General features: G+C 39.2%; 1 protein-coding gene across 4 annotated transcripts in view; it reads right to left on the bottom strand.

Annotated features, from left to right (window-relative positions):
• Positions 1–3,408: 3,408 nt before the first annotated feature.
• The window catches only part of ZNF277 (zinc finger protein 277), a 118,915-nt gene continuing 95,417 nt past the window's right edge, over positions 3,409–26,906 (bottom strand). For all 4 annotated transcript variants that reach the window (XM_081244672.1, XM_081244673.1, XM_081244674.1 and 1 more), the window contains 6 exons: positions 25,125–25,257; positions 12,241–12,308; positions 9,759–9,855; positions 8,124–8,166; positions 6,710–6,884; positions 3,409–5,942 (listed from right to left, as the gene is read on the bottom strand). In XM_081244672.1, the coding sequence (XP_081100798.1) occupies positions 5,756–5,942; positions 6,710–6,884; positions 8,124–8,166; positions 9,759–9,855; positions 12,241–12,308; positions 25,125–25,257 (703 nt within the window). In that variant the 3' untranslated portion in view covers positions 3,409–5,755. The remainder of the gene's footprint in view (positions 5,943–6,709; positions 6,885–8,123; positions 8,167–9,758; positions 9,856–12,240; positions 12,309–25,124; positions 25,258–26,906) is intronic.

Genomic DNA, 26,906 nt, shown 5'->3' with positions numbered 1-26,906 from the left:
TCTGGACCAGGGCTCAAACCCGTGTCCCCTGCATTGACAGGCAGATTCTTAACCACTGAGCCACCAGAGAAGCTCAGACTTAGCATAATTCTTAAGGGCCCTACAATTTTGGGAATGGTAAATGAGCAATGGCTTCAACTTAAAGTCACCTGCTGCATTAAGCCCTAACAGGAGAGTCGGCCTGTCCTTTGGAGCTTTGAAGTGAGGCATTAACTTCTATGAAAGTCTAGATGGCATCTTCTTCCAATAGAAGGCTGTTTTGTCTACATTGAAAATCTGTTGTTTGGTATAGCCACCTTCATAAATTATCTTAGCTAGATCTCCTGGATAACTTGCTGCAGCTTCTCTATTACCACTTGCTGCTTCACCTTGTACTTTTATGTTATGAAGATGGCTTCTTTGCTTAAACTTCATGAACTAATTTCTGCTAGCTTCAAACTTTTCTCCTGTAGCTTCCTCTCCTCTGTCAGCCTTCAGAGAACTGAAGAGAGTTAGGGCCTTGCTGTGGATCAGGCTTTGGCTTAACAGAATGTTGTGGCTTATTTGATCTTCTATCCAGACCATTAAAACTTTCTCCACATCAGCAATAAGGCTGTTTTGCTTTATTATGCATGTGTTCACTGGAGTAGCACTTTTAATTTCCTTGAAGAACTATCCCTTTGCAGTCACAACTTGACTGGTATAAGAGGCCTAGCTTTTGGTCTCTCTCACCTTCCAACATGCCTTCCTCATTAAGCTTAATCATTTCTAGCTTTTGATTTAAAGCGACAAATGTATGACTCCTCTTTTCACTTGAACACTTAGAGGCCATTGTAGGGCTCTTCACTGGCCTAAGTTCAGTATTGTTGTGTTTTAGGGAATAGGGAGGCCTGAAGAGAGGGAGAGAGATGAGCTGGTTTGGGGTGCTCATGGCACCCCATAACAATGACAATAGTAACATCAAAGATCAATGATCACAGATCACCATAACATATATAGTAATAATGAAAAAGTTTGAAATACTGTGAGAATTACCAAAATGTGAGGGACACGAAGTGAGCAAATGCTGGTGGAGAAACGGCATGGATAAACTTGCTTGACGCCGGGTTGCCACCAACCTTCAGTTTGTAAAAAACTCAGCATCTGAAAAATGCAATACAGCAAAGTGCCAATAAAACAAGGTATGCCTATACCCTGAACTACCAGAGAGGCTGAGAAATGTAGTCTTCATTCTAGGCAGCCATATACCCAAGTAAACTTATTATTATTAAAGACATATATAAATACTGGGGGCAACTGGACTACCAGAATAATTGCACTGGCGAGGACACATACTTCTGGCGAGCCCTCCTCAGCACACCACCTTCTCCTGCTTTTGACTGGTCCAGCCTCCAGCAGTATTCCTCTCGGCTCTGCCTTTTCCAGCAATAGTGGGTATGTCCTAGGGCTCGATTTCCCTCTACACCTTTCTGGGAGGAACAGCTGAGTTGGTCACAGTATAACTTATTTCTTAAGTTGTTCCCTTTCCTTCCCTAACACATATAGGCGTAACAGTATTTGTAGGATCTGATGCTTCCTTCCTTCTTTTTTTTTCTTAAGCTTTCTCTCCTTTCTGGCCCAGATAATGTTACCTTTCTCATCTAGATTTTGTCTAACGGGGTCTTCTGTTCTGAGAGATAAGCCACTAGGTTCTGGTCTGTCAAAGGCAACTACTGTCCAAAAAAAATCTTGAGCACTCTCACTTTTCCGTGAGATAATCAGCATGTATTTTCTGACTGGGCCGACAGCCAATCCAGGGTTGGATTCCATTTATCACTGCCCTGCTCACTCTATTATGCTTCATCTTTCTTGCTGCCCTCCTTTAGAGTTTTACTGCTCAGAATTTCTCAGGTGTGCCCACTCTGGGCACAGGTAGCACTAACGTCCTTACCTACAATCACAGCGACAACTGGACACTCATTCAATACCCCCCAAACAGTCTACTTGCATTTGACTGCTATTCCCCTCTCAAATGCTCCAGACTTTCAGGTACACTTGGCACCACTGTCCCAGTCTTTAAGGTGCAATTCCCCACTGGTTCTTCCCAAGGAGTCTCTGTGTGGCTCTAAGAGAGCACTTTGCCAGTAGTGGCCTGTATCCGTGCTCCCTCTGGGACAGTCAGTACAGTTTGCTGAGACTTTGCTTATATTCTTGTTCCATTTCTTTGGAACTAAGTTATTATTTCTGTCCTTATGGTCCAGATGATCCCCCCCAAATATCTACCAACCTAAGAAAAAACCTCTTAAATGAATGAAACTCCAAGTATAGTATCATGTCCCTTTTATCTTGTCTTTCATTTTTCCTTTAATATCTGTTGGATCTGTTCTCTAAAATCTCAACTTTATCTCCAAAAAGGCTTTCTCCTTCTCAAGCTTAATTACTCTTCATTTATTTTGTTCTCCTCCTGTCATTGCTCCTGTTCTAAGACTGAAGCATATTCTAGAAACACCCCAGACATTCCTTGATTTTCCAAACAAATCTGATTCCTAGAGACACAAGTTTCTAGGCACAGGACTAACTGCCTTCTTGATCTTTGGTTTTAAAACAACTTAATTGTGTCTTTAACTTCGGTAGCTTTTTCATTAAATAAAGGCTCCCATTTATTGTTTGCTGGTTTTCAATGAAAAGCATTGTATGGGTGTCTGCACAGCTCAAGGCTTGGATTCTAAAGTGTTGGCCACAGCTCATATAATTTACAAATCCAGTCAATTTTGGATCACATGGTGGGAGATTAGTCTTGAGATTCTGGACAGGCTGTACCACATGACTTCAAGATTAGTCTTGGTGCACTGCCTATATAGGCTTGCATTAACAGTTGAAAACTAGAACTTCAGACTCCAGTGCTCTCTAGTACACGTGCTGTGTAAAGTACTCATTTGTAAAGAAATGATAGAAGATCACCATTTTGCAAGTCCTAAAAAAAATTCTAGATAACATAAACCAGTGGATACTAAAATGGTTTGACGGGGAACTTTATAATGATGCACCAGACTGACAGCACCTGAATGCACTGATCAATTGTGACATCTCTAAAAGTGGCACATCAGATATCATGTGCCTGATGTGATGTGAGAGAAAGCACACATCTCTTATGAATTATTTTTGTAAAAAATTTTTTGAACACAAATTTTTAATGGAGCTTCTAGATCTACCAGCTTGCAGGAAAAATTGGTGATAGAGGAACATGTTAAATGACACAAAGAGGATATGCTATCCAAATTCAGAAAGTGAGAAACATGACCTAATTTCTTTAACAAGTAAGTGGCAGTTAAAATGAAAGGAAGCATAAACTGTTACACATAAGTTCCTTAAGGACCACACCAACCAAATGCAAAGTATGTATCTCACTAGAATCCTGATTTAAGCAAACCAAGTAAAAAGACATATTGAAAACTTTTTTTAAATCTATTTTTACCTATAGAAAAGTTGCCATAGTACAAAGAATTCCCACATACCCTTCACTTTGATTTCCCCAAATGTTAACATCTTATTGCATCTACTTTATCATTCTCTCTATATATACATACCCATATTAGGTGTGTGTGTGTGTGTGTTTTCTTTTTTTTGTTTGGGCTGCGCTGCATGGCATGCAGGATCTTAGTTCCCCGACCAGGGATCAAAGCCGGGCCCCTGGGTTTCCCTGGGGCACAGTGGTTAAGAATCTGCCTGCCAATGCAGGGGACATGGGTTTGAGCCCTGCTCCGGGAAGATCTTCCATGCTGCGGAGCAACTAAGCCCATACGCCACAACTACTGAGGCTGTGCTCTACAGCCTGCGAGCCACAACTACTGATCCCAGGTGCCACAACTACTGAAGCCTGCGTGCCTAGAGCCCGTGCTCTGCAACAAGAGTAGACACCACAATGAGAAGCCCGCACACCACAACGAAGAGTAGCCCTCCGCTCGCCACAACTAGAGAAAGCCCACGCACAGCAACAAAGACCCAGTGCAGCCAAAAAAAAAAAAAAAAAAAAAAAAGCCAGGGCCCTTGCAGTGGAAGCCCGGAATCCTAAGCACTGGACTGCCAAGGAATTCCCCATATTAGTTTTTTTTTTTTTTTTTTTTTTTTTTTTTTTTTGTGATACGCGGGCCTCTCACTGTTGTGGCCTTTCCTGTTGCGGAGCACAGGCTCCGGATGCGCAGGCTCAGCGGCCATGGCTCACGGGCCCAGCTGCTCCGCGGCATGTGGGATCCTCCCGGACTGGGGCACGAACCCGTGTCCCCTGCATCGGCAGGCGGACTCTCAACCACTGCGCCACCAGGGAAGCCTCCCCATATTAGTTTTTTATTGCCAACAAAGTGCTCCTTTACCCTTAACAACTTCAGTGTGTATTTTCTAAAGACAAGAACATTCTTACACGTACTACAGTACAATTGCTGAAATCTGGAAATTAATATGAATACCATAACATTTACTACAGACCTTACTCAAATTTTGCTAATTGTCCCACTAATTTATTTTACAGCAGAAGAAAACCATATTTTCTTGGTCCAGGATCCAATCCAGGATTACACAATGTGATACCTCTCTAGTCTTCTTTAATTTGGTACAGTTACTTCAGTCTTTGTTTTTCATGACCTTGATCTTTTGAAGAGTAAAGGCCAATTATTTGTAGACTGTCCCTCACTTGGGTTTAGTTGATGTTTCTTCAGTATATTCTCATTACACATTTTGGGGAAGAACCCTGAAAAGTGACGTTTTGTCTTCCTCATTGCATCTTATCAGGAGGCATACAGTATTTGTCCTGTAACTGGTAATGTTGTAAAAAGACATTTTTGAGACAACTAAGGAAAACTGAAAACATATGATATTAAGAAGTTATTGTTAATTTTGTTAGATGTCATAATGGTATTGTGGTTGTTTTTAAAAAAATGGTACTCATCTGTTAGCCGTATATACACTGTAGGGGAAAGAGTTTAGTAACTCCAGGTGGAAAACAATAGTAATAATATAGTCAGATCTTGATTTTTCTGAAATAGTGTCCAATTTGTGCATCATCCAGGACTTTGACCACTGCTCCTCTCTTCTGTGGCTCCTCTTTTGGTCACTACATTCACAGCTGACCCAATGTAGTACAGAAAGCACGTCTGTCAAATTTTGTGACTTGCTGGATGACGAAAGCCTGTGGGGAAGAGACTGAAACTACTGGTTGAAATTAGGTTTATAAATAATTTGAACATTTCACTTGTGATTTGCACATCTTCCTTATTATAGATAAATATGAGTCTAATGAAATGAGATCATTTACAATGATTACATAATAAAACTTCAGAGCCCATAACAAAAAGTCTTCATTTTATTTAGTTTCTACTTTATTTTGGGGAAAAATATTCATTTTTTAAAAGTTTATTTTGGACTTCCCTGGTGATGCAGTGGCTAAGAATCCGCCTGCCGAAGCAGGGGACACGGGTTCAATCCCTGGTCCGGGAAGATCCCACATGCTGCAGAGCAACTAGGACCATGTGCCACAACTACTGAGCCCACACTCTAGAGCCCACGAGCCACAACTACCGAAGCCTGCGAGCCTAGAGCCCGTGCTCCGCAACAAGAGAAGCCACTGCAATGAGAAGCCTGTGCACCGCAACGAAGACCCAAGACAGCCAATTTAAAAAAAGAAAAAAAAAAAAAAGTTTATTTTACCAAAGACTAATCCTTTGCTGATGTTCAAATTTAAAGTATTCTTTTGCATCTGTCTCATTGGAGAAAACATGAAACATTGCTTCTGTGGCAGTTTCTTCTAGTTTTTCAAGGACTCATATAGTAGCAACTGGTTCAAAATACTGCTTTGTTTCAAAGCATGCAGTTTAGATGTATCTTCACTAATGATGGCGATATTTCCATTTTGTTCCTGAGCTGTCAGGTCACTTTCACTGTCAGACAGGGTACATAGCAGAGTGTCATTTTCATAGGTTGGAAAATAATACCTGAAAACAACCAAAGATATACTGAATAACCAAAACTATATATTATCCAGAAAATTTCTAGGCAGCTGAATGTACACATCACTATAATTTTGCTAGGTTTCCTTGCCAACAATTTCAACTGCATTTTGCAAAGGCTGTAAGGGAGAGAACTTCTGAATTACTTTTACTTTGACCTTTACTGGCTGACATCAGTCTTACTAGTATCCTTCTAGCTGGCAATTCAGCCTTTGCTTGATATCTACCATAACACTTACTATGTTAAAAGGTAGCCTACTCCACTATCAGGCAACTCTAGCTATTAAATAATACCTCCTCCTATAAAGCTAAAAATGACATCTCTCTCATTTCTACTCAAAGGTCCCGGTTCTTCCCTAAGGTTAACAAAGTTCAAATACAGTTACTCTTTCATACACTGCTCCTTTTATCAGTTGTATCTGATAAAAACAATTGCTTCTGCTTGTGAGGTTTTTTTCCCCCTCTCCCAATCTAATCATCACTATTTCCTTCATTATAAATTATCAAAAATTAAAACATCTAAAGAATTTTAAGTCTATTACTCTGGTTCCTTCTCTGGACACACTTTGTAGTTAGTTCTGAAATCTAAAGGTTTCGACCTGTATGAGAAGACTTATAGGAACAGAGTCTCAGGTCAATCCAGGGCTGACCTTGCCTCTCATAAATCTGGGATTTTCTAAAGAGGAATTAAATAAAGGGATGAAATAATGGAGAAGGGCAAAGAAATGTATGTCTGGTTGAGCAGTACTCACTGTGGTTGATCCCATGTCTGTCTTTCAGGGAGCAGTGAAGTATGTTTAGCTTCTTCCATGTGAGTCCTTAAGTCTGCTTTGGACTTGAACTTCTCATGGCAGCCATAACATCTACATTGGTGAATTTGCCTCCGAATGAAATTGACTAGTTTCACCTGCTGATAGAAGTTCAGTCCTGAAAAAGACAGTACATAGAATCATCAGACAACTGGTCAGACCCATTTTTGCATTTTTATAATTTTTTAAAAGAACCGCTTCTCTTTATTAACCAACCTGAAGAGGAAGTGCAGTTTTAAAGCATATTAATAGATACCAAATAATAACAGCCAATACTTATATAGGGCTTATGTGCTAGGCACTGTTCTAATCACTTTCCATGCATTAATACGTTTAATCCTCACAATATCCTATCACATAGGTGGTATTACCATATCCACATTATACTTTAGGAAACTGTCCAAAATTGCACAGCCAGTAAGTGTAGAGCCAGGATTTGACACCAGGCTGTTGGCTCCACGGCCCATGTTCTTGACTATTAATCTATTACATATATAACATATACACGTGCCTATAAGAGCAGTAAAGTAAAGAAACATGTCCAAGAGTCTAGGAAAGTAGTCGGTGGGTTGAGGTGTGGGAAGTGAGCTTTTTTTTTTTTTTTTTTTTTTGCTGTACGCGGGCCTCTCGCTGTTGTGGCCTCTCCCGTTGCGGAGCACAGGCTCCGGACGTGCAGGCTCCGGAGCCATGGCTCATGGGCCCAGCCGCTCCGCGGCATGTGGGATCTTCCCGGACCGGGGCACAAACCCACGTCCCCTGCATCAGCAGGCAGACTCTCAACCACTGCACCACCAGGGAAGCCCGGAAGTGAGCTTTTTATGGTCTTGCATACATTAGCAAGTCAGTACTTTATGTCTTCATGACCCTAGTCTTTCTATCATAGTGATCCAATTGGGTACATCTATAATAAATAATCTAGCTACACTACCAAGCAGCGCAGTAGGTGTTTTACATACTCTATTCACTCTCTGTAACACTCTGCTGACCTGAGGCCCAATGTCACACAGCCAGTAAGTGCTAGAGCTGGAATATGAACTCTAGTGTGACTTCAAAATCCATGTTTTTCCCACTAGTCCCCACCACATTGATAGATATTAACCATTAACTTGTATTTTATTTGAAGCAATCATATATGTAGAAAATAAAAAAGACTATATGAAATCAAAACCATATGTGAGTATTATAGTTCAAAATGGTTGTGAATCACTGCTTCAGGCAGTTCTGTTGAGACCATCTGTGGAGAGACACATTTTGGCTGTGCACTCTCCAATCACAACTGTGCAACGCAGGCATCGTTTACAGGATGGTGTATAAAAAAATGCAGCATCATGGAAAACAACTTCCGAATCAAACTTACCAAGTTCTGACTTTATTTTGACGAGATCAAATTCATGTGCATCCTAAAAAAAGGAATGAATATATCTGTGAGCATATAAATTATTTAATCTTTCAGGCTGAAGTTATAAACAGACTGCTTATTCACAGGAGTTTGAACACTGTAGAAACTCAGTCTCGGTTCATCATCTGCTTTTGAAGTCTTCGAAATCTAACTGCTTCCCCCCACATCCAACTGCTTTATAAAGCACAGTCCAAACAAGTCATGTCAATCAGTTAAAACATTTTAATTGTTCACAGCTTTATCTAGTCTTTATAATTTACTCTGTATGCATTCTGCAGTCTGACAGAAGTGTCCTCAGTCGCTAGGTAAGATGTGGCCCTACTGTACTGTGTGTCTGGACTAGAATTATGAATATAGGTCCTTTGCTCCACAAGCAGATATGTAATTTAAAAAATTCTGCTCTTAGTTTTATGCTGTCAAATACAGTGTTTAAATCTGCAAGTTACTCTTCACTCATACCTTCCCACAAATTACATGTCTTGATTTTCATGATGCATAGACTTATTTTTATTCTGTTCCATCCCTGCAATCGCCCATCTGGGTAAATGCTTCAACTTATAAGCTCACAGAGAATAAAGACCGTCTAACTCTCTGTGAAGGTATTCAGTGTAGCATCACAGTCAGGATAATTAAGAATTGCATGATATGTTATCACTGAAAGTAACTGAGCAGAGGTTGAGGACACCAGTCAAGGATACTGCAAAGGGAATTCTTACACAGGATAGGGGGACCAAGGCTCCTTTCAATTCAAAGATACTAGGATATTACGAGTTACATTTAAACACTGGAAACTATACACACATACTAGTGGCAACCTGTTTCAGACAAAATGACTCTGTTTTCACTTGAGTAAATGCCCATAGCCTTTTGAACATCTTTCAGGTGCTTGTTTTTACGAATGAGAATGGAATGAACATGGGTGAAAAAGGAGTCTGCTCCACTATGACAGAGCTGAGTGGGGGGAGGGGAGGGAGGGCACATCAGAATAATACAGTAATATATTTCCATTACACTCAACTCTCTACTCCCAATATAACATAAAGATGGCCTCCAGAAAGGAAAGCGCAAACTGGAAATGTCCTCAAATTTCTTCTCTCCAAATCCTTTTAACTGAAGGAGCTGTAAGACCACACCCTGTGCCCTCTCCACCTCCATGGCTCTCCCACCCCCATTTCCCCCAAGGGCTCTGTAAACGGCAACTTTTTCTCTTCCTGCTCTCCTTGTTCACCAGCATGGGAAGCACTGGAAAAAGACTCAGAACCTGTCCATATCCTGGGTATTGTTAACCGTGGTTGCAGATCCCACAGTCTAAGCCAGAAGTATCTCATAAGCATCTCAGAGGTGGGATGGCATCAGTGGTCTGTGAAATCCCAAACTAACAGTTCACCCAGGTCCAGTCAGTTGTACTTAACTGCCCTGAGTTCTAGTTCTCCTCCATGGACCTGCCCTGTCTCTTCTGTTTTGCTTATAGCACTTTTAGGAAGGGGAAAATAATTGAGAAACTAAAGGTATAAGATGATGAGGTTGCAGTTATCGTCAGCTTCTCCCTGTTGGAACAACGAAACAAAATTCAAATGAATAAAAGTGTCTCACCTCCATGTGGACACATAATTTCTCAATTGTTTCTGCTTGCTTTTCACAAAATAGGCAGACAGCAGAGAGAGGGTGTTCTTCCCAATCAGACCAGTCACTGTGTTAGAAAGAAAATAGCAAACATGGAGATTCTCTTCATTAAGAGGGCGTCCTGCACAGTGACTTGGTATTACTTTCTGCTCCCTAGGAAACCCTGCCATTCTCTTTCAACTCTGACATTTCTGTAAAGACTGTCATATCATATTATGACTTTTTGATACAGTTTTTGAAATTCAAAGTAGCACCATGAAATTAATATAAATAGCAAACAGGTGCTGCTCCATTTTCCTACATTTGCCTCTCCGAGCAGCTATTTCACTATGAGATCAGTGTAATGTGTTTCTGAGACAACCAGCTTTAATTTGCAGAGAAGATATATCAGGAAATGTAAGCTCTCTCTCATTAACCATGACCACTAAGTGCGCATGCTGTGAGGTGCAGTGCTGGGAGTGTGTTTCTGCATGATAAATGGCGTATTTTAAAAAGGCAAACCTTTATCTATCATGTGGGAAATACTGATCATTTTAAATGGGGCAAGTGTTAAATTTGATGGCAAATAGAGAAATCAAAAGGCATACAGGGCCCTTTTTACCATTTTCTCCCCTCATTGCATTTATTTTTTGAGATACCGTCAACTTCTTGTCATTCTTAAACCAGGAGAACCAAAATCCCGGGAGAGACAAAAGGCTGAACAGCTTTGAATGAAAAGAGGATGAATAACAGGGAATCCTTTTAGGTTGAAAAGAATATTTTTCAAGCTTATAATTTCAAACAAAGAAGCTGTGACTGTTTTAAGTTAGTCATCAACGGGATGAACGCAGAACAAGGTTAACCTCCATTGAGTTATATTCACTACTCCAATGGCAAGCAGCATGGAGACAGAGTTCAAAGATCATATCACTTTAAAGTCTAGGGGGCTTCCCTGGTGGCACAGTGGTTGAGAGTCCGCCTGCCGATGCAGGGGACACGGGTTCGTGCCCCGGTCTGGGAAGATCCCACATGCCGCAGAGCGGCTGGGCCCGTGAGCCATGGCTGCTGAGCCTGCGCATCCGGAGCCTGTGCTCTGCAAGGGGAGAGGCCACAACAGTGAGAGGCCCGCCTACCGAAAAAAAAAATAAATAAATAAATAAATAAATAAATAAAGTCTAGGGACCAATGGACTAATAAGCAAAGCACTTTGGAATATATTTTTCTCTGAATTGTATACTACCTGTATGTTCAATGAATAGCTTTAGTAGCAAAACACTATTTAGTTGGAATAACAGTTGCTTTAGTGATTCTTATGTCCAAGTTATTTTGGTATTATGATTATTATTTTTTATTGAAGTATAGTTGATTTAAAATGCTGTGTTAGTTTCAGGTGTACAGCAAAGTGATTCAGCTTTTTATATACATATGTATAAAATCTTTTTATATACATATATATTTATATACATATATATTCTCTATCAGATTCTTTTCCATTATAGGTTATTACAAGATACTGAATATAATTCCCTGTGTTATACAGTACGACCTTGTTGTTTACCTATTTTATATATAGGACTGTGTATCTGTTAATGCTGAACCCCTAATTTATCCCCCCTTTCCCCTTTGGTAAACATAAATTTGTTTTTTATGTCTGTGAGTCTATTTCTGTTTCGTAAGTAAGTTCATTTGTATCATTTTATTAGATTCCGCATACAAGTGATATCATATGATATTTGTCTTTGTCTGACTTACTTTACTTAGTACGATAATCTCTAGGTCCATCTATATTGCTGCAAATGGTATTATATCATTCTTTTTTTTGGCTGAGTAATATTCCATTGTTTGTATACCACAAACAGTTTATCCATTCAACTGTCCATGGACATTTAGGTTGCTTCCATGTCTTGGCTACTGTAAACAGCGCTGCCATGAACACTGGGATGCATGTATCTTTTCTTTTTCTTTCTTTTTCTGTTTTGTTTTCGGCCACACCTCACGGCACGTGGAACTTCCCCGACCAGGAATCTTAACCACTGGACTACCAGGGAAGTCCCATTTATCTTTTCAAATTAGAGTTTTCGTCTTTTCCAGATATATGCCCAGGAGGGTGATTGTTGGATCATATGCTAACTCTATTTTTAGTTTTTTAAGGAACCTCTATACTGTTCTCCACAGTGGCTGCACCAAGTTACATACCCATCAAAACTGTAGGAGGGTTCCTTTTTCTTCATACCTTCTCCAGCATTTATTATTTGCAGACTTTTTGATGATGGCCATTCTGACTGGTATGAGGTGTCAAAGTTATTTTGAATTCAAGTTTTTGCTATATTACATGCAATGATGCATGGATTAGAGAGAGGGTTCTCTTTCTTTTTACTCTGTCTTTTCAGAATGGTAATTTTAAATCAAACTAAAGAACTGTTTTCCTTCTCTTCAACCACTGTAATTAAGTAGCATCAATAATAAGTCTTACTCTTCCTGATGATCTAGCAACTCCCGATCATCTTCTAGTTGAACTTCTTCCCAGGATTTTCCAAGTTCCTTTGTAGGAAGAACAGAGGGATTAGAGATAAACAGGAGGGGTGAAGGAGGAAGAGACGAAAGGAGAAAGTAGACACAGAACTCAAAAACAAAACAAGACAGAACCCAAACGCAAATGGTTTTAAAATAATGCAAACAGAATATATTAAAGCTGTTATTTCAGGGATAAGAAATGATAATCAAATTTTAGGATTTAGGATATATCCTAAATGGTTAGGATTTGGGATATATACTAAATCAAACATTTAAAAATATGCAAAAATGTTTAATAATATTTTCATACGTTTTTCTTTTTGAAGAAGCAGTGATAACCTTTCAGTGAAATTCTTTTCTCTTAAATGTTAATCAGCATTTCTCAACCCTGGATCCACATAAGAATCTCTTGGGGATCTTTAAAAAAAACCCATTAATGGGCTTCCCTGGTGGCGCAGTGGCTGAGAGGCCGCCTGCCGATGCAGGGGACAGGGGTTCATGCCCCGGTCCAGGAAGATCCCACATGCCGTGGAGCGGCTGGGCCCGTGAGCCACAACTACTGAGCCTGTGTATCCAGAGTCTGTGCTCCACAACGGGAGAGGCCACAACAGTGAGAGGCCCACGTACCGCAAAAAAAAAAAAAAACCCCAAAAACCCACTAATATCTTTTGACAGACTCTGAAACATCTTCCTAGCTGGACTCTGTTTCTATTTGAGGTCCCCTACAGTCTATTTCCCAGACAGCAGCCACTGTGAGCTTTCTAAAGGGCACCTCCCTGTTTGTATGACCCCTCCCAGGGCTTCTCACACACTCAGAACAAAATTCAGAGGCCTTACCATGGCTTAGAAGGCCTCCATGTTCTGCCCTGGCTCCCTCTCCATCACTATGTCCCACCACTTTTTCTCTTGCTCAGCTGGCTCCAGCCAGACTGCTCTTTTGCTATACTGCTTGAACACAGCAAGCTGACTTCCACCCAGCTACTTCTGTCCTTGTCGCATTGTCTGCCTGAAACACTGCTCCCTCACATATCCTAACATGGCTCCGTCATCCTGGTCTCTGCTTAAACGCTACTACCTCTTTTTCTGACTACTCTGTCTAAAACACTCCTCCTTCAAGTTACTTTTTATTCCTCTAGGATGTTTTATTTTTCTTCAAAGCATTGATCACACCCTGAAATCATTTTGTGTATCTATTTGTTTTCTTATTTGCTCTCTGTCTTTTCCACCAGAATGTCTGTTTGGACATGGCCTTTGTTCATTGTTACATTTCTAGAGCCGGGCACACAGTGGGTACTAGAGTATTTTTTTGAATTAAATTTTAACTGAAAACATCTAAAAAATGTGATGTCAATTTAGATCCTACCTCAAAAGGTTTCTGTAATGTGGTTAAATAGTTAATGTATAAAAAGCACATGGTACATGGTACCAGGTAATAGTAGGTACTCAAATATCTACTCAAATCCCTTTTATCTCTTACAGTTCATGGAGGAGTTCCACCCTTTTAGGGCTACGTCTGGAAAATTTAGTCATAGTTTCAGCAAAACTTTATGTAGTGATGAGAAGGAATGATTTCTTTTGGCCCAACCATGTCTCTTTTATCCCTTGAGTCCTTTCTTTCTTTCTCTTGTCCTTTCTTCTCTCTCCACTCAGTCTTCCCACCGTGCCATGCAAAAGCAGACAGTGCATTAAAGAAGGATGTAGAAATACTAGTGGGCACTTTTTCAAGCAGTTAAACTATGGCAACTGTCAAGTCCAACCTCACCTGATATAATACAGATATCCTTGTTTGATATCCTTCTTTTGGAAAAACATTCCCAGAATTCACCTCATGAACAATTTTTTTCTCTAAAAAGGTATTCATTTAACTAAAAACAAAGAACTACAAGAGCCATTATGATTTAGAGAAAATCTATCATTCATCAACTTAATGAGAGGTTTTGAAGCTGTCATTGCCTATCAGCTAAATGACGCATAAACTCAGACATGCAGAGATTTACCATAACATCATTAGAGATAGTTAATTTGGACTCTATAATGTACTTCCCAGAGCAGTCATGAAGTGTCTAAGCATCATTATGAACATCAAGAATGGCCTCACCATTGCCAACAGGATCCTTGTTAGATGGAATTTTTGGTGATGAATTCAATCTTTTATGTATTACGTAGTCTCTCTGGACTTGGACTAATACCCTGATGGGCCATTTGGGGTACTATCATTCTCAACAATACAGGCAAATGTTACTTATCAATAATTGTTTTGAGCCCAAAATGATGAAAAATATCTTTCACTGTCAAACTTCCAAACTCAAAGCATTACTTTGCAGCTTTCTCAGTATTAAGTACAACACGGGGATTTATCTAGGCAATACAGCACTAACCATTTACCATTTGAGAGGAAAATGGAACTCTGTGTTCATTAGAATAGGAAACAAGTGATTTGCATGTGACAGCGGCTGAGACTTTCCTAGAATGCTCTGCCTTGGTATGGTTAAATATATGACTTATTACAGGAATAAGACCCAAAGAGAAAAAAAATTTAGTCTCTAATTAAGACGCTGTGCCTGCTAATGAATCATGTTAGGAAAGAAAAGAATATAAGAAAAACAAAGTTTGGAAGGCATGCCAGTTAAGATGTTCAGAACACTTCCTCAAACCTCTGCATCAGCTGGCTTATGATCAATGACAGGGTGCAAAAAAACATGGAAAAAACTTAACACGTGCTTACACAAGAAATCCACCAGAAACAGAGACAGTGTCTTAAATGTAAATATTAATAACTGCAGTAGAGAGAACTATAACAAAACTGAAAAACAGGTTAAGAGCCTACTTTTGTTACAAATGGCTTTGTGTATTTTAAAAATAAAAAAAATTTAAGTCAAAATGATAATAGCACTGTAAAAATAGTTCCCTTTAGAAAAATTCAGGGCTTGAAAGGTGAGCACTTTAGGAGTATGTAGGTAAAGCCTCAATGATGATGTTAAGCAGTCTGCTGCCCTCTGAGGCAGGGGTATTTGAATGGGAAACTGCCTGGGACCTCGTCCCCTTAGCTTGCTCCACTCTCCACTGAACCCTTCTGTTTGTGACAAAATAAAGCAAGAACTCTAAGTAGATAATCTAGACTATGCAAAAGACCTTTAATATACTTATTTGCTAGTCTGTTAATATTAAAAAACTGATATGAGTAATTAAACATGGAAATTATTTCACCCAAGAAAGAAAAAGGAGTCTATCAATTTGCTGAGCTGAGACCAAAAACAGCCTCATGTCCCGACTAGGGATTGGGACACCTTTTATGGCTCTCCCACCTTTTATGACTCTCAGAGTGTATCTTGCCAGGAATATCCTGGATGCTTCCATTACTGCTGGTCTGAAAATTCTCCTTGGAGGTGAGACACAGTGGATGCATGACTCAGTGACTATATAGATCTGCTACAGGAGAGGTTGAAACATTAACTCTGTACACACCATTACAAAGTGTTGAAATTAATGTGTTTACATGTCTGGTTCTCATACCAACCTCTAAATTCCTTGAAAGTAGTGGCTTAAATCAACCACCTGTTCTGTCATATTTTTCTTTCTGTTCCACCAGGGTCTGGTACCTAGAAGTCACTCAAACATTTGTAGAATGTATGCAGCCAATGAAATTGCTTCTGAAGGGAAGAGGATGTGAGAAATGGATGTGCAGACACCAGTTACTAACATAACAATTCAATCTTTTGCCCACATCCACATACTCGTGTCAGCCTTTTCCCTCAGAGGAATAAACAATGAATGACTCTCGTTTCTTTTCTTTTTCTTTTTTTTAGCTTTTTAAAAAACAAAGTGGGAATTCCCTAGTGGTTCAGTGGTTAGGACTCTGAACTTCCACTACCGGGGCCCTGGGTTCAATCCCTGGTCGGGGAACTAAGATCACGCAACCCGTGCAGCACGGCCAAAAAAGAAAAACAAATCTTATTGTTGGCCTCAATGGGAAAGCATATAGAGCTAAGATGGCTAAGGTTGTGGGTTAGAGCCCTTAAGGAGCTGATTAAAGTTACTTCTACCTTGACCTTGGTTTACTTTCTAGTTTGGTGTAAAAGATAATAGGCAAAAGTGTGTGGAGATCATTATGAATTTATCACCATTAATTGACCAAAAAACCCAACCCAAAGTATAAGAGGTAGGTACTACTATTATTTCAATTGTAAAAACTGAGGAAAAATGGAAGGAAACTGATGCAGAAAGCTCCAGCTACGTGACCCTGGGAAAATTACTGAACTTCTCTGTGCTGTAGTTGCCTAATCTATAAATGACGATAATGACAAAACCTGTGTCATGAAGATGTGGTTAAGAGTAAAAGACTTAATTTAAATACCAAAGACAGTACCTGGCACATAGCAGGTACTCAAATGTTGCTAGTTAAAACCAAACCAGAAACTTCTATCGATATTACCCTAAAATGATTTAATTTTCATTTTATATGTTACTGAAGCCTTTACATTCTCTTGAAGCACTTCTCTCAAGCCATGATTCATCCCACGTGAAATCTGGGCACTCTGTGGGCAGTACAATCTAGCACACTCATCTAGAGACAGCTGGTCCTCACAGATAATTTCAGTTTTCACAGTCACACTACTTGATGCCCAGGGAATGAAGTAACAAACTTTTCTAAAAGTGACAGCAGAATTGAGTGAGCAGCTTCTTTGAAGTCTCCTCTAAAAGATAAACACCTCCAGCTATATACAATGTTCTGCTAGTCCCAAGCTCTTGACTATTAGTTTAAAAGAGCCCCAGAAGGAAGTGCTATTAAATTGCTTCCACAGCTTTCTGCAGTAGCTGAATATTTCTTAGAGTTAACACTGAAGTCCACCCCCTGTAGGATTGGGCTGGGCCCTGAAGCAGCGTTTGCTCTAGGAATTAACGACTGAGTGATTTCAAGAGAAGATTGAAAGACTCAAAGGGTGCCTTTGCCTGTAGCTAGTTGTAAAACATGTGTAGCAAACCATGGCGACCTCTCAGAGCCAAACTTCAGACACCCTTATTCCACTTGTTTCTCAAGGGGAATTTTATTTTAATATGCTAAGGATTAGTTAGAACAGGCAAAAATTCTATCCTAAAGCAGAGATTTCCAATATAATTCAGGATATTCTTGTTTCTGTCCAATACATAAAATGGCTCATTATTATCAATTATGCCTTTCGTGGCCAATGGGTTTGGATAAAAATTCTTTCAAATTGCAGAGCAAAAAACAATTTCCATTTGCTTTAGAAAAGTGTCAGAACCAGAACTCCCCATCTTTCTTTTGAGCCTTTATTAAAAAATTTTTTTTTAGTTTATTTTTTTATACTGCAGGTTCTTATTAGTCATCCATTTTATACACATCAGTGTATACATGTCAATCCCAATCGCCCAATTCATCACACCACCACCCCCATCTCCCAGCCACTTTCCCCCCTTGGTGTCCATACGTTTGTTCTCTACATCTGTGTCTCTATTTCTGCCCTGCAAACTGGTTCATCTGTACCATTTTTCTAGATTCCACATATATGCATTAATATACGATATTTGTTTTTCTCTTTCTGATTTACTTCACTCTGTATGACAGTCTCTAGATCCATCCACGTCTCTACAAATGACCCAATTTCGTTCCTTTTTATGGCTGAGTAATATTCCATTGTACATATGTCCCACATCTTCTTTATCCATTCGTCTGTCGATGGGCATTTAGGTTGCTTCCATGACCTAGATATTGTAAATAGTGCTGCAATGAACACTGGGGTGCATGTGCTTTTTGAATTATGGTTTTCTCTGGGTATACGCCCAGTACTGGGATTGCTGGATCATATGGTAATTCTATTTTTAGTTTTCTAAGGAACCTCCATACTGTTCTCCATAGTGGCTGTATCAATTTACATTCCCACCAGTGCATTCCCAACAGTGCAAGAGGATTCCCTTTTCTCCACACCCCCTCCAGCATTTGTTGTTTGTAGATTTTCTGATGATGCCCATTCTAACTGGTGTGAGGTGATACCTCACTGTGGTTTTGATTTGCATTTCTCTAATAATTAGTGATGTTGAGCAGCTTTTCATTTGCTTCTTGGCCATCTGTATGTGTTCTTTGGAGAAATGTCTATTTAGGTCTTCTGCCCATTTTTGGACTGGGGTGTTTGTTTTTTTAATATTGAGCTGCATGAGCTGTTTATATATTTTGGAGATTAATGCTTTGTCCATTGATTCGTTTGCAAATATTTTCTCCCATTATGAGGGCTGTCTTTACGTCTTGTTTATGGTTTCCTTTGCTGTGCAAAAGCTCTGAAGTTTCATTAGGTCCCATTTATTTTTGATTTTATTTCCATTACTCTAGGAGGTGGATCAAAAATGATCTTGCTGTGATTTATGTCAAAGAGTGTTCTTCTTATGTTTTTTTTTTTTTTAAATTAATTAATTTATTTATTTTTGGCTGTGTTGGGTCTTCATTTCTGTGCGAGGGCTTTCTCTACTTGAGGCAAGCGGGGGCCACTCTTCATTGCGGTGCGCGGACTTCTCACTATCGTGGCCTCTCGTTGTGGAGCACATGCTCCAGACGCGCAGGCTCAGTAGCTGTGGCTCACGGGCCCAGTTGCTCCGTGGCATGTGGGATCTTCCCAGACCAGGGCTCGAACCCGTGTCCCCTGCATTGGCAGGCAGATTCTCAACCACTGCGCCACCAGGGAAGCCCTCTTCTTATGTTTTCCTCTAAGAGTTTTATAGTTTCTGGGGTTACATTTAGATCTCTAATCCATTTTGAGTTTATTTTTGTGTATGCTGTTAGGGAGTGTCCTAATTTCATTCTTTTACATGTAGCTGTTCAGTTTTCCCACCATCACTTATTGAAGAGACTGTCTTTTCTCCATTGTATATCCTTGACTCCTCTGTCATAGATTAGTTGACCATAGGTGTGAGGGTTTATCTCTGGGCTTTCTATCTTGTTCCATTGATCTATGTTTCTGTTTTTGTGTCAGTACCATATTATATTGATTACTGTAGCTTTGTAGTGTAGTCTGAAGTGAGGGAGTCTGATTCCTCCAGCTCTGTTTTTTTCCCTCAAGACTGTTTTGGCTATTCGGGGTCCTTTGTGTCTCCATACAAATTTTAAGATATTTTGTTCTAGTTCTGTAAAAAATGCCATTGGTAATTTGATATGGATTGCATTGAATCTGTAGATCGCTTTGGGTAGTATAGTCATTTTCACAATATTGAGTCTTCCAATCCAAGAACATGGTATATCTCTCCATCTGTTGGTACCATCTTTAATTACTTTCATCAGTGTCTTATAGTTTTCTGCATACAGGTCTTTTGTCTCCCTAGGTAGGTTTATTCCTAGGTATTTTATTCTTTTTGTTACAATGGTAAATGGGAGTGTTTCCTTAATTTCTCTTTCGATTTTACATCATTAGTGTATAGGAATGCAGGAGATTTCTGTGCATTAATTTTGTATCCTGCAACTTTACCAAATTCATTGATTGGCTCTAGTAGTTTTCTGGTGGCATCTTTAGGATCCTCTATGTATAGTATCATGTCATCTGCAAACAGTGACAGTTTTACTTCTTCTTTTCCAATTTGTATTCCTTTTATTTCTTTTTCTTCTCCGATTGCTGTGGCTAGGACTTCCAAAACTATGTTGAATAATAGTGGTGAGAATGGACATCCTTGTCTCATTCCTATCTTATAGGAAATGCTTTCACTTTTTCACCATTGAGAATGATGTTTGCTGTGGGTTTGTCGTATATGGCTTTATTATGTTGAGGTAGGTTCCCTCTGTGTCCACTTTCTGGAGAGTTTTTATCATAAATGGGTGTTGAATTTTGTCAAAAGCCTTTTCTGCATCTATTGAGATGATCATATGATTTTTACTCTTCATTTTGTTAATATGGTGTATCACACTAATTGAATTGCATATATTGAAGAATCCTTGCATCCCTGGGATAAATTCCACTTGATCATGGTGTATGATCCTTTCAGTGTGTTGTTGGATTCTGTTTGCTAGTATTTTGTTGAGGATTTTTGCATCTATATTCATCAGTGATATTGGTCTGTAATTTTCTTTTTTTGTGGTATCTTTGTCAGGCTTTGGTATAAGGGTGATGGTGGCTTCACAGAATGAGTTTGGGAGTGTTCCTTCCTCTGCAATGTTTTGGAAGAATTTGAGAAGGATGGGTGTTAGCTCTTCTCTAAATGTTTGATAGAATTCACCTGTGAAGCCATCTGGTCCTGGACTTTTGTTTGTTGGAAGATTTTTAATCACAGTTTCAACTTCATTACTTGTGACTGGTCTGTTCATATTTTCTATTTCTTCCTGGTTCAGTCTTGGAAGTTTATACCTTTCTAGGAATTTGTCCATTTCTTCCAGGTTGTCCATTTTACTGGCATAGAGTTGCTTTTAGTAGTATCTTAGGATGCTTTGTATTTCTGCGGTGTCTGTTGTAACTTCTTTTTCATTTCTAATTTTATTGATTTGAGTCCTCTCCCTCTTTTTCTTGATCAGTCTGGCTAATGCTTCATCAATTTTGTTTATCTTCTCAAAGAACCAGCTTTCAGCTTTATTGATCTTTGCTACTGTTTTTTTTTGTTTCTATTTCATTTATTTCTGCTCTGATCTTTATGATTTCTTTCCTTCTGCTAACTTTGGGTTTTGTTTGTTCTTCTTCCTCAAGTTCCTTTAGGTGTAAGCTTAGATTGTTTATTTGAGATTTTTCTTGTTTCTTGAGGTAGGCTTGTATAGCTATAAACTTCTTTCTTACAACTGCTTTTGCTGCATCCCATAGGTTTTGGATCGTCGTGTTTTCATTGTCATTTGTCTCTACGTTTTTTTTGATTTCCTCTTTGATTTCTTCAGTGACCTCTTGGTTATTTAGTAACGTATTGTTTAGCCGCCATGTGTTTGTGTTTTTTAGGTTTTTTCCCCTGTAATTCATTTCTAATCTCATAGTGTTGTGCTTAGAAAAGATGCTTGCTATGATTTCAATTTTCTTAAATTTTATGAGGCTTGATTTGTGACCCAAGATGTGATCTATCCTGGAGAATGTTCTGTGCGCACTTGAGAAGAAAGTGTAATCTGCTATTTTTGGATGGAATGTCCTATAAATATCAGTTAAATCTATCTGGTGTGTTGTGTCCTTTAAAGCTTGCAAATATTTTCTCCCATTATGAGGGTTTCCTTATTTATTTTCATTTTGGATGATCTGTCCATTGGTGTTAAGTGAGGTGTTAAAGTTCCCTACTATTATTATGTTACTGTCGATTTCCTCTTTTATAGCTGTTAGCAGTTGCCTTATGTACTGAGGTGCTCCTATGCTGGGTGCATATATATTTATAAATATTATATCTTCTTCTTGGATTGATCCCTTGATCATTATGTAGTGTCCTTCCTTGTCTCTTGTAACATTCTTTACTTTAAAGTATGTTTTATCTGATATGAGTATTGCTACTCCAGCTTTCTTTTGATTTCCATTTGCACGGAATATCTTTTTCCATCCCCTCACTTTCAGTCTGTATGTGTCCCTAGGTCTGAAGTGGGTCTCTCGTAGACAGCATATAGATGGGTCTTGTTTTTGTATCCATTCAGCAAGCCTGTGTCTTTTGGTTTGAGCATTTAATTCATTCACGTTTCAGCTAATTATCAATATTCCTATGACCATTTTCTTAATTGTTTCGGGTTTGTTTTTGTAGGTCCTTTTCTTCTCTTGTGTTTCCCACTTAGAGAAGTTCCTTTAGCATTTGTTGTAGAGCTGGTTTGGTGGTGCTGAATTCTCTTAGCTTTTGCTTGTCTGTAAAGCTTTTGATTTCTCCATCGAATCTGAATGAGATCCTTGCTGGGTAGAGTAATCTTGGTTTTAGGTTCTTCCCTTTCATCATTAAGTATATCATGCCACTCCCTTCTGGCTTGTAGAGTTTCTGCCAAGAAATCAGCTGTTAACCTTATGGGAGTTCCCTTGTACATTATTTGTCATTTTTCCCCTGCTGCTTTCAATAATTTTTCTTTGTCTTTAATTTTTGCCAGTTTCATTACTATGTGTCTCGGTGTGTTTCTCCTTGGGTTTATCCTGTATGGGACTCTCTGCTCTTCCTGGACTTGGGTGGCTATTTCCTTTCCCATATTAGGGAAGTTTTCAGCTATAATCTCTTCATATATTTTCTCTTGTCCTTTCTCTCTCTCTTCTCCTTCTGGAACCCGTATAATGCAAATGTTGTTGTGTATAATGTTGTCCCAAAAGTCTCTGAGGCTGTCTTCATTTCTTTTCATTCTTTTTTCTTTAGTCTGTTCTGCAGCAGTGAATTCCACCATTCTGTCTTCCAGGTCACTTATCCGTTCTTCTGCCTCAGTTATTCTGCTATTGATTCCTTCTAATGTAGTTTTCATTTCAGTTATTGTATTGTTCGTCTCTGTTTGTTTGTTCTTTAATTTTTCTAGGTCTTTGATAAACACTTCTTCCACTTTCTCCATCTTTGCCTCCATTCTTTTTCTGAGGTCCTGGATCGTCTTCACTATCATTATTCTGAATTCTTTTTGTGGAAGGTTGCCTATCTCCACTTCATTTAGTTGTTTTTCTGGGGTTTTATCTTGTTCCTTCATCTGGTACATAGCTCTCTGCCTTTTCATCTTGTCTGTCTTTCTGTGAATGTGGTTTTTGTTCCACAGGCTGCAGGATTGTTGTTCTTCTTGCTTCTGCCATGTGTCCTCTGGTGGATGAGGCTATCTAAGAGGCTTATGCAAGTTTCCTGATGGGAGGGACTGGTGGTGGGTAGAGCTGACTGTTGCTCTGGTTGGCAGAGCTCAGTAAAACTTTAATCCACTTGACTGCTGATTTGTGGGGCTGGGTTCCCTCCCCGTTGGTTGTTTGGCTTGGGGGAACCCAACACTGGAGCCTACCTAGGCTCTTTGGTGGGGCTGATGGCAGACTCTGGGAGGGCTCACACCCAGAACTTCTGCTGCCAGTGTCCTTGTTCCCACGGTGAGCCACAGCCACCCCCGGCCTCTGCTGGAGACCCTCCAACACTAGCAGGTTGGTCTGGTTCAGTCTCCTATGGGGTCACTGCTCCTTCCCCTGGGTCCCGATGCGCACACTACTTTGTGTGTGCCCTCCAAGAGTGGAGTCTCTGTTTCTCCCAGTACTGTTGAAATCCTGCAGTGAAATCCCACTAGGCTTCAAAGTCTGATTCTCTAGGAATTTCTCCTTCCGCTGCTGGACCCCGAGGTTGGGAAGCCTGACATGGGGCTCAGAACCTTCACTCCAGTGGGTGGACTTCTGTGGTATAAGGGTTCTCCAGCCTGTGGGTCAGCCACCCAGCAGTTATGGGATTTGATTTTACTATGATTGTGCCCCTTGTACCGCCTCATTGTGGCTTCTCTTTTGTCTTTGGATGTAGGGTATCTTTTTTTGTGAGTTCCAGTGTCTTCCTGTCAACGACTGTCCATCAGCTAGTTGTGATTCTGTTGTTCTCGCAAGAGGGAGTGAGAGCATGTCCTTCTACTCTGCCATCTTGGTTCAGGGCCCATCTTTCTTTCAATTCTACTGGAGAACTACTTAACTCCCTCTCTTTTCATGAGTAGTTTTGTTAGGGAACCACTGACTGAAACTGCCCACCCTGGATAGGCACGATAACCACCTGTATAATTTATTGTACAACAGGAGATCCTGGTAAGCAACGTGGAAGTAACAAAGTACCACCAACTGGAAGAATCTGAGATAGGTCAAAAGGAGAGAGGAGATGCCAGTCCATATGTCCTAGCAACCTTCCAGAATCCTTCTTGCTGGAATCCATCTTGGCTGAGAGATGTGCACGCCACCAGGAAGAACCATGAGTCAGAATGATTGGCTAGAGACAACCCGGAAACTAACCACATCACCATAAAACCTGAGACTGTGAGCCACATGGCGGAGTACTTCTCCTGGGTTCCCTCTGCTGCTCTCCACCCAGGTGCCTCTTCCCACTAAAGTCTCTTGCTTTGTCACCACATGTGTCTCCTTGGACAATACATTTCTGAGTGTTAGATAAGAGCCCAGTCTCAGCCCTGGAAGGGGTGCCCCTTCCTGCAACAGTTTCCCTCCTTTGTTATGTATAGCTAAAAAATCAGCAGACTGGGGGAACTCTCCAGTCATTGTGTCAATCAAAATTCCCTTCTTAAATTTCCAAATGCCTCTGTAGAGATGGACATTTGTCTCCAACTGAATACGTCTTCTTAAATAAAAAGGACTGTAACCTACAGAGGCCAGCAAATGGTACTGAGGTTTCTGGCCTAGGAGAGCTTTGAAAGTATTTAAAATCTTTGACATGCTAGTCCCATTAATCCATCCTATTAGTCCAAAAAATGAAAGTCCTCTTGATGAGTGAAATCACTTGGTTTCTCTAAAATTTCCATTAAAAATAAGCTGGCCCAAGAGAATGAAAAAGAGAAATTTTTATTATTTATTTGATGGGAAAGGGGAAGATATTTTAATGGGGGAAAAAGGAATGAGTGAAGAGACTGTCTGTAAACATTTATCTAGCATAGCATCTGGCACATCCAGAAGTCAACGTCTTTTGAGTAGAGTACAGAAGTCCCTGTACTCATGGTAATGGACAATCAATGAGGGGCGATGCATGGCTATCCAGGTATTTAAGGTTATTTATTTATTTATTTTATCAAGATCACTGTGAGCTGTAGAGACATGACCTTTTTACTATATAAACATCTGGCAAATCAAAGACAAATCAAATCGAGTTACGCTTTGTAAACTAACCATTTTAAAGATAATCATTGCTTGAAAGAATCCCTCAATTACATTTTGATGTTTGTAGATATGCAATCAAATTGTAAATTATGAAGAGAAAAGAAAGCCTTACCAAATAATTGATGACATAAAATCGGTCATATTCTCTGTTCTTAGGATTGATCCTACGATGCTGTTTTTTCCTCATGTGATCTTTAAGTGTATTTTTGTCCCTGAAGGTCTTCTCACAGTACAAGCACTGCAAGCTACAAGAAAGACACAAATGCTGAGATTAAATAAGTCTCTCGAATAGTTGTTGCAATAGCCCTTTATTATTATTATTATTGGGTCTTATATTCATTCATTTTAGGACTCACAGAATCTTCAAATGGGGTAAGATATCCTTCTGGAATCCCTCTCATTTTATTCATTTGGCTTTAGAGGATGCATGCTGTGGTTTATTTTGTAGTTGGCTAACTTGGCCAACTTGGCTATTTAGTTAAAACTGTGATATAGATAGCAATTATCCAAAAATGATTTTGGTGCTTTACTAATCGAATTACCTATTCTAAAAATGAAAATGTAGGTATGTTCTTCAAATAAATATATGATAACTAGCATTGGTTGCCTCCATTGAGTATAACAATTAGTCCATGGTTTGGTATATCCTGTGACCTAATTTGCAGGTCTGGTTCCTAGTGCCAGCTGTGGGACTTGGTCAAGTTACTTGACCCCTCTGTTACTGCTCATTTTCTGCTCTCTAACCTGATGATAAAACCTACATTTTAGAGAATCTTTACGATAATGTATACATATATATGCACATAAATTCATAATCATGAGAATAATTCACACAAAATATAAATATATGTATACATGTTTATTGATAAATATATAAGTAAAATACCTAGCACATTCATAGCATACAGTAAGTGCTATTTTTACTATCTTATCATTCACATGTATCTTCTGCTAGAATATTTCCACTGACTGGGAATTCATTACCTAATGAGGCAGTAATGACCAGTTTTGAACAGATTACTGACAAAATGTCTTTCTCATACTAAGCTTGACAATTGATACTGCCTGGATTACCCAACAGTCATTAGAGTTCTACTTTCTGGAGTAACACAGAATAAGTATACATGAAAACGTATTCAAAAACCAAAACTCTGATGTTTCGTTTGTTTGGCTTCACTGTTTGTTGGGCACATGAACTTGGGTTCAACAACAAAATGACTGAAATCAGTTGTTGTTTCTATTCTGAATTCTTTTTCATCTTTACTAAACACCCTTTCAATTATTTCTTATGCCACAGAAGTAACTATATTCTTTTATAGTAAACAATTTATAGGCAATAAGTTGATATGGGATATCATTACTGCTAATCTTGCTAGAAAGCACACCTGGTATTATTTTATAAATGAAGGGTCATTCAATAAAAGAGTGAAGAGACTTGTTTTAATGTACTGTTGACACCAGAATTTGAATTCAGAACTTTTTATAATGGGTATTTCTTTCTCAATGTTATTGCTCCAAATATTGTGGTCTGAGATACCACATTCATTAGTATTATATTAAATGAATAAAGCTAGGTTTTGAGAGTAAAATCTTGGGCCCTTTCCTAGAAAGAAAAGAGGATAGATTTTTGAAAGCCATTTTGGTGATGTAGAGAATTTCCTTCCCTATTTCTACAAGCTAAACTCCAGATACTCACGGTTGTCAGAAAATGACCTTGAGAAAAGTGGAGTGTTATGATATATAAATGTGAATAAATACTAAAAGGTAAAAGAATGCAATCAGTATGTTATGTTTCACATAAAACTGAATAACAACTAGCAATGTGACAATATATTTACTTTACTAAATGTGTAGAAAAATTATAGAGAAAAGTAAAGAAATTATGAATCTGAAA

Source organism: Mesoplodon bidens (assembly GCF_964165515.1).
Source record: "Mesoplodon bidens genome assembly, chromosome: 9".
NCBI classification, from domain to species: Eukaryota; Metazoa; Chordata; class Mammalia; order Artiodactyla; family Ziphiidae; genus Mesoplodon; species Mesoplodon bidens.
The sequence above is the reverse complement of the archived record's forward strand: the minus strand, read 5'-3'. Positions and strand labels throughout refer to the sequence as shown.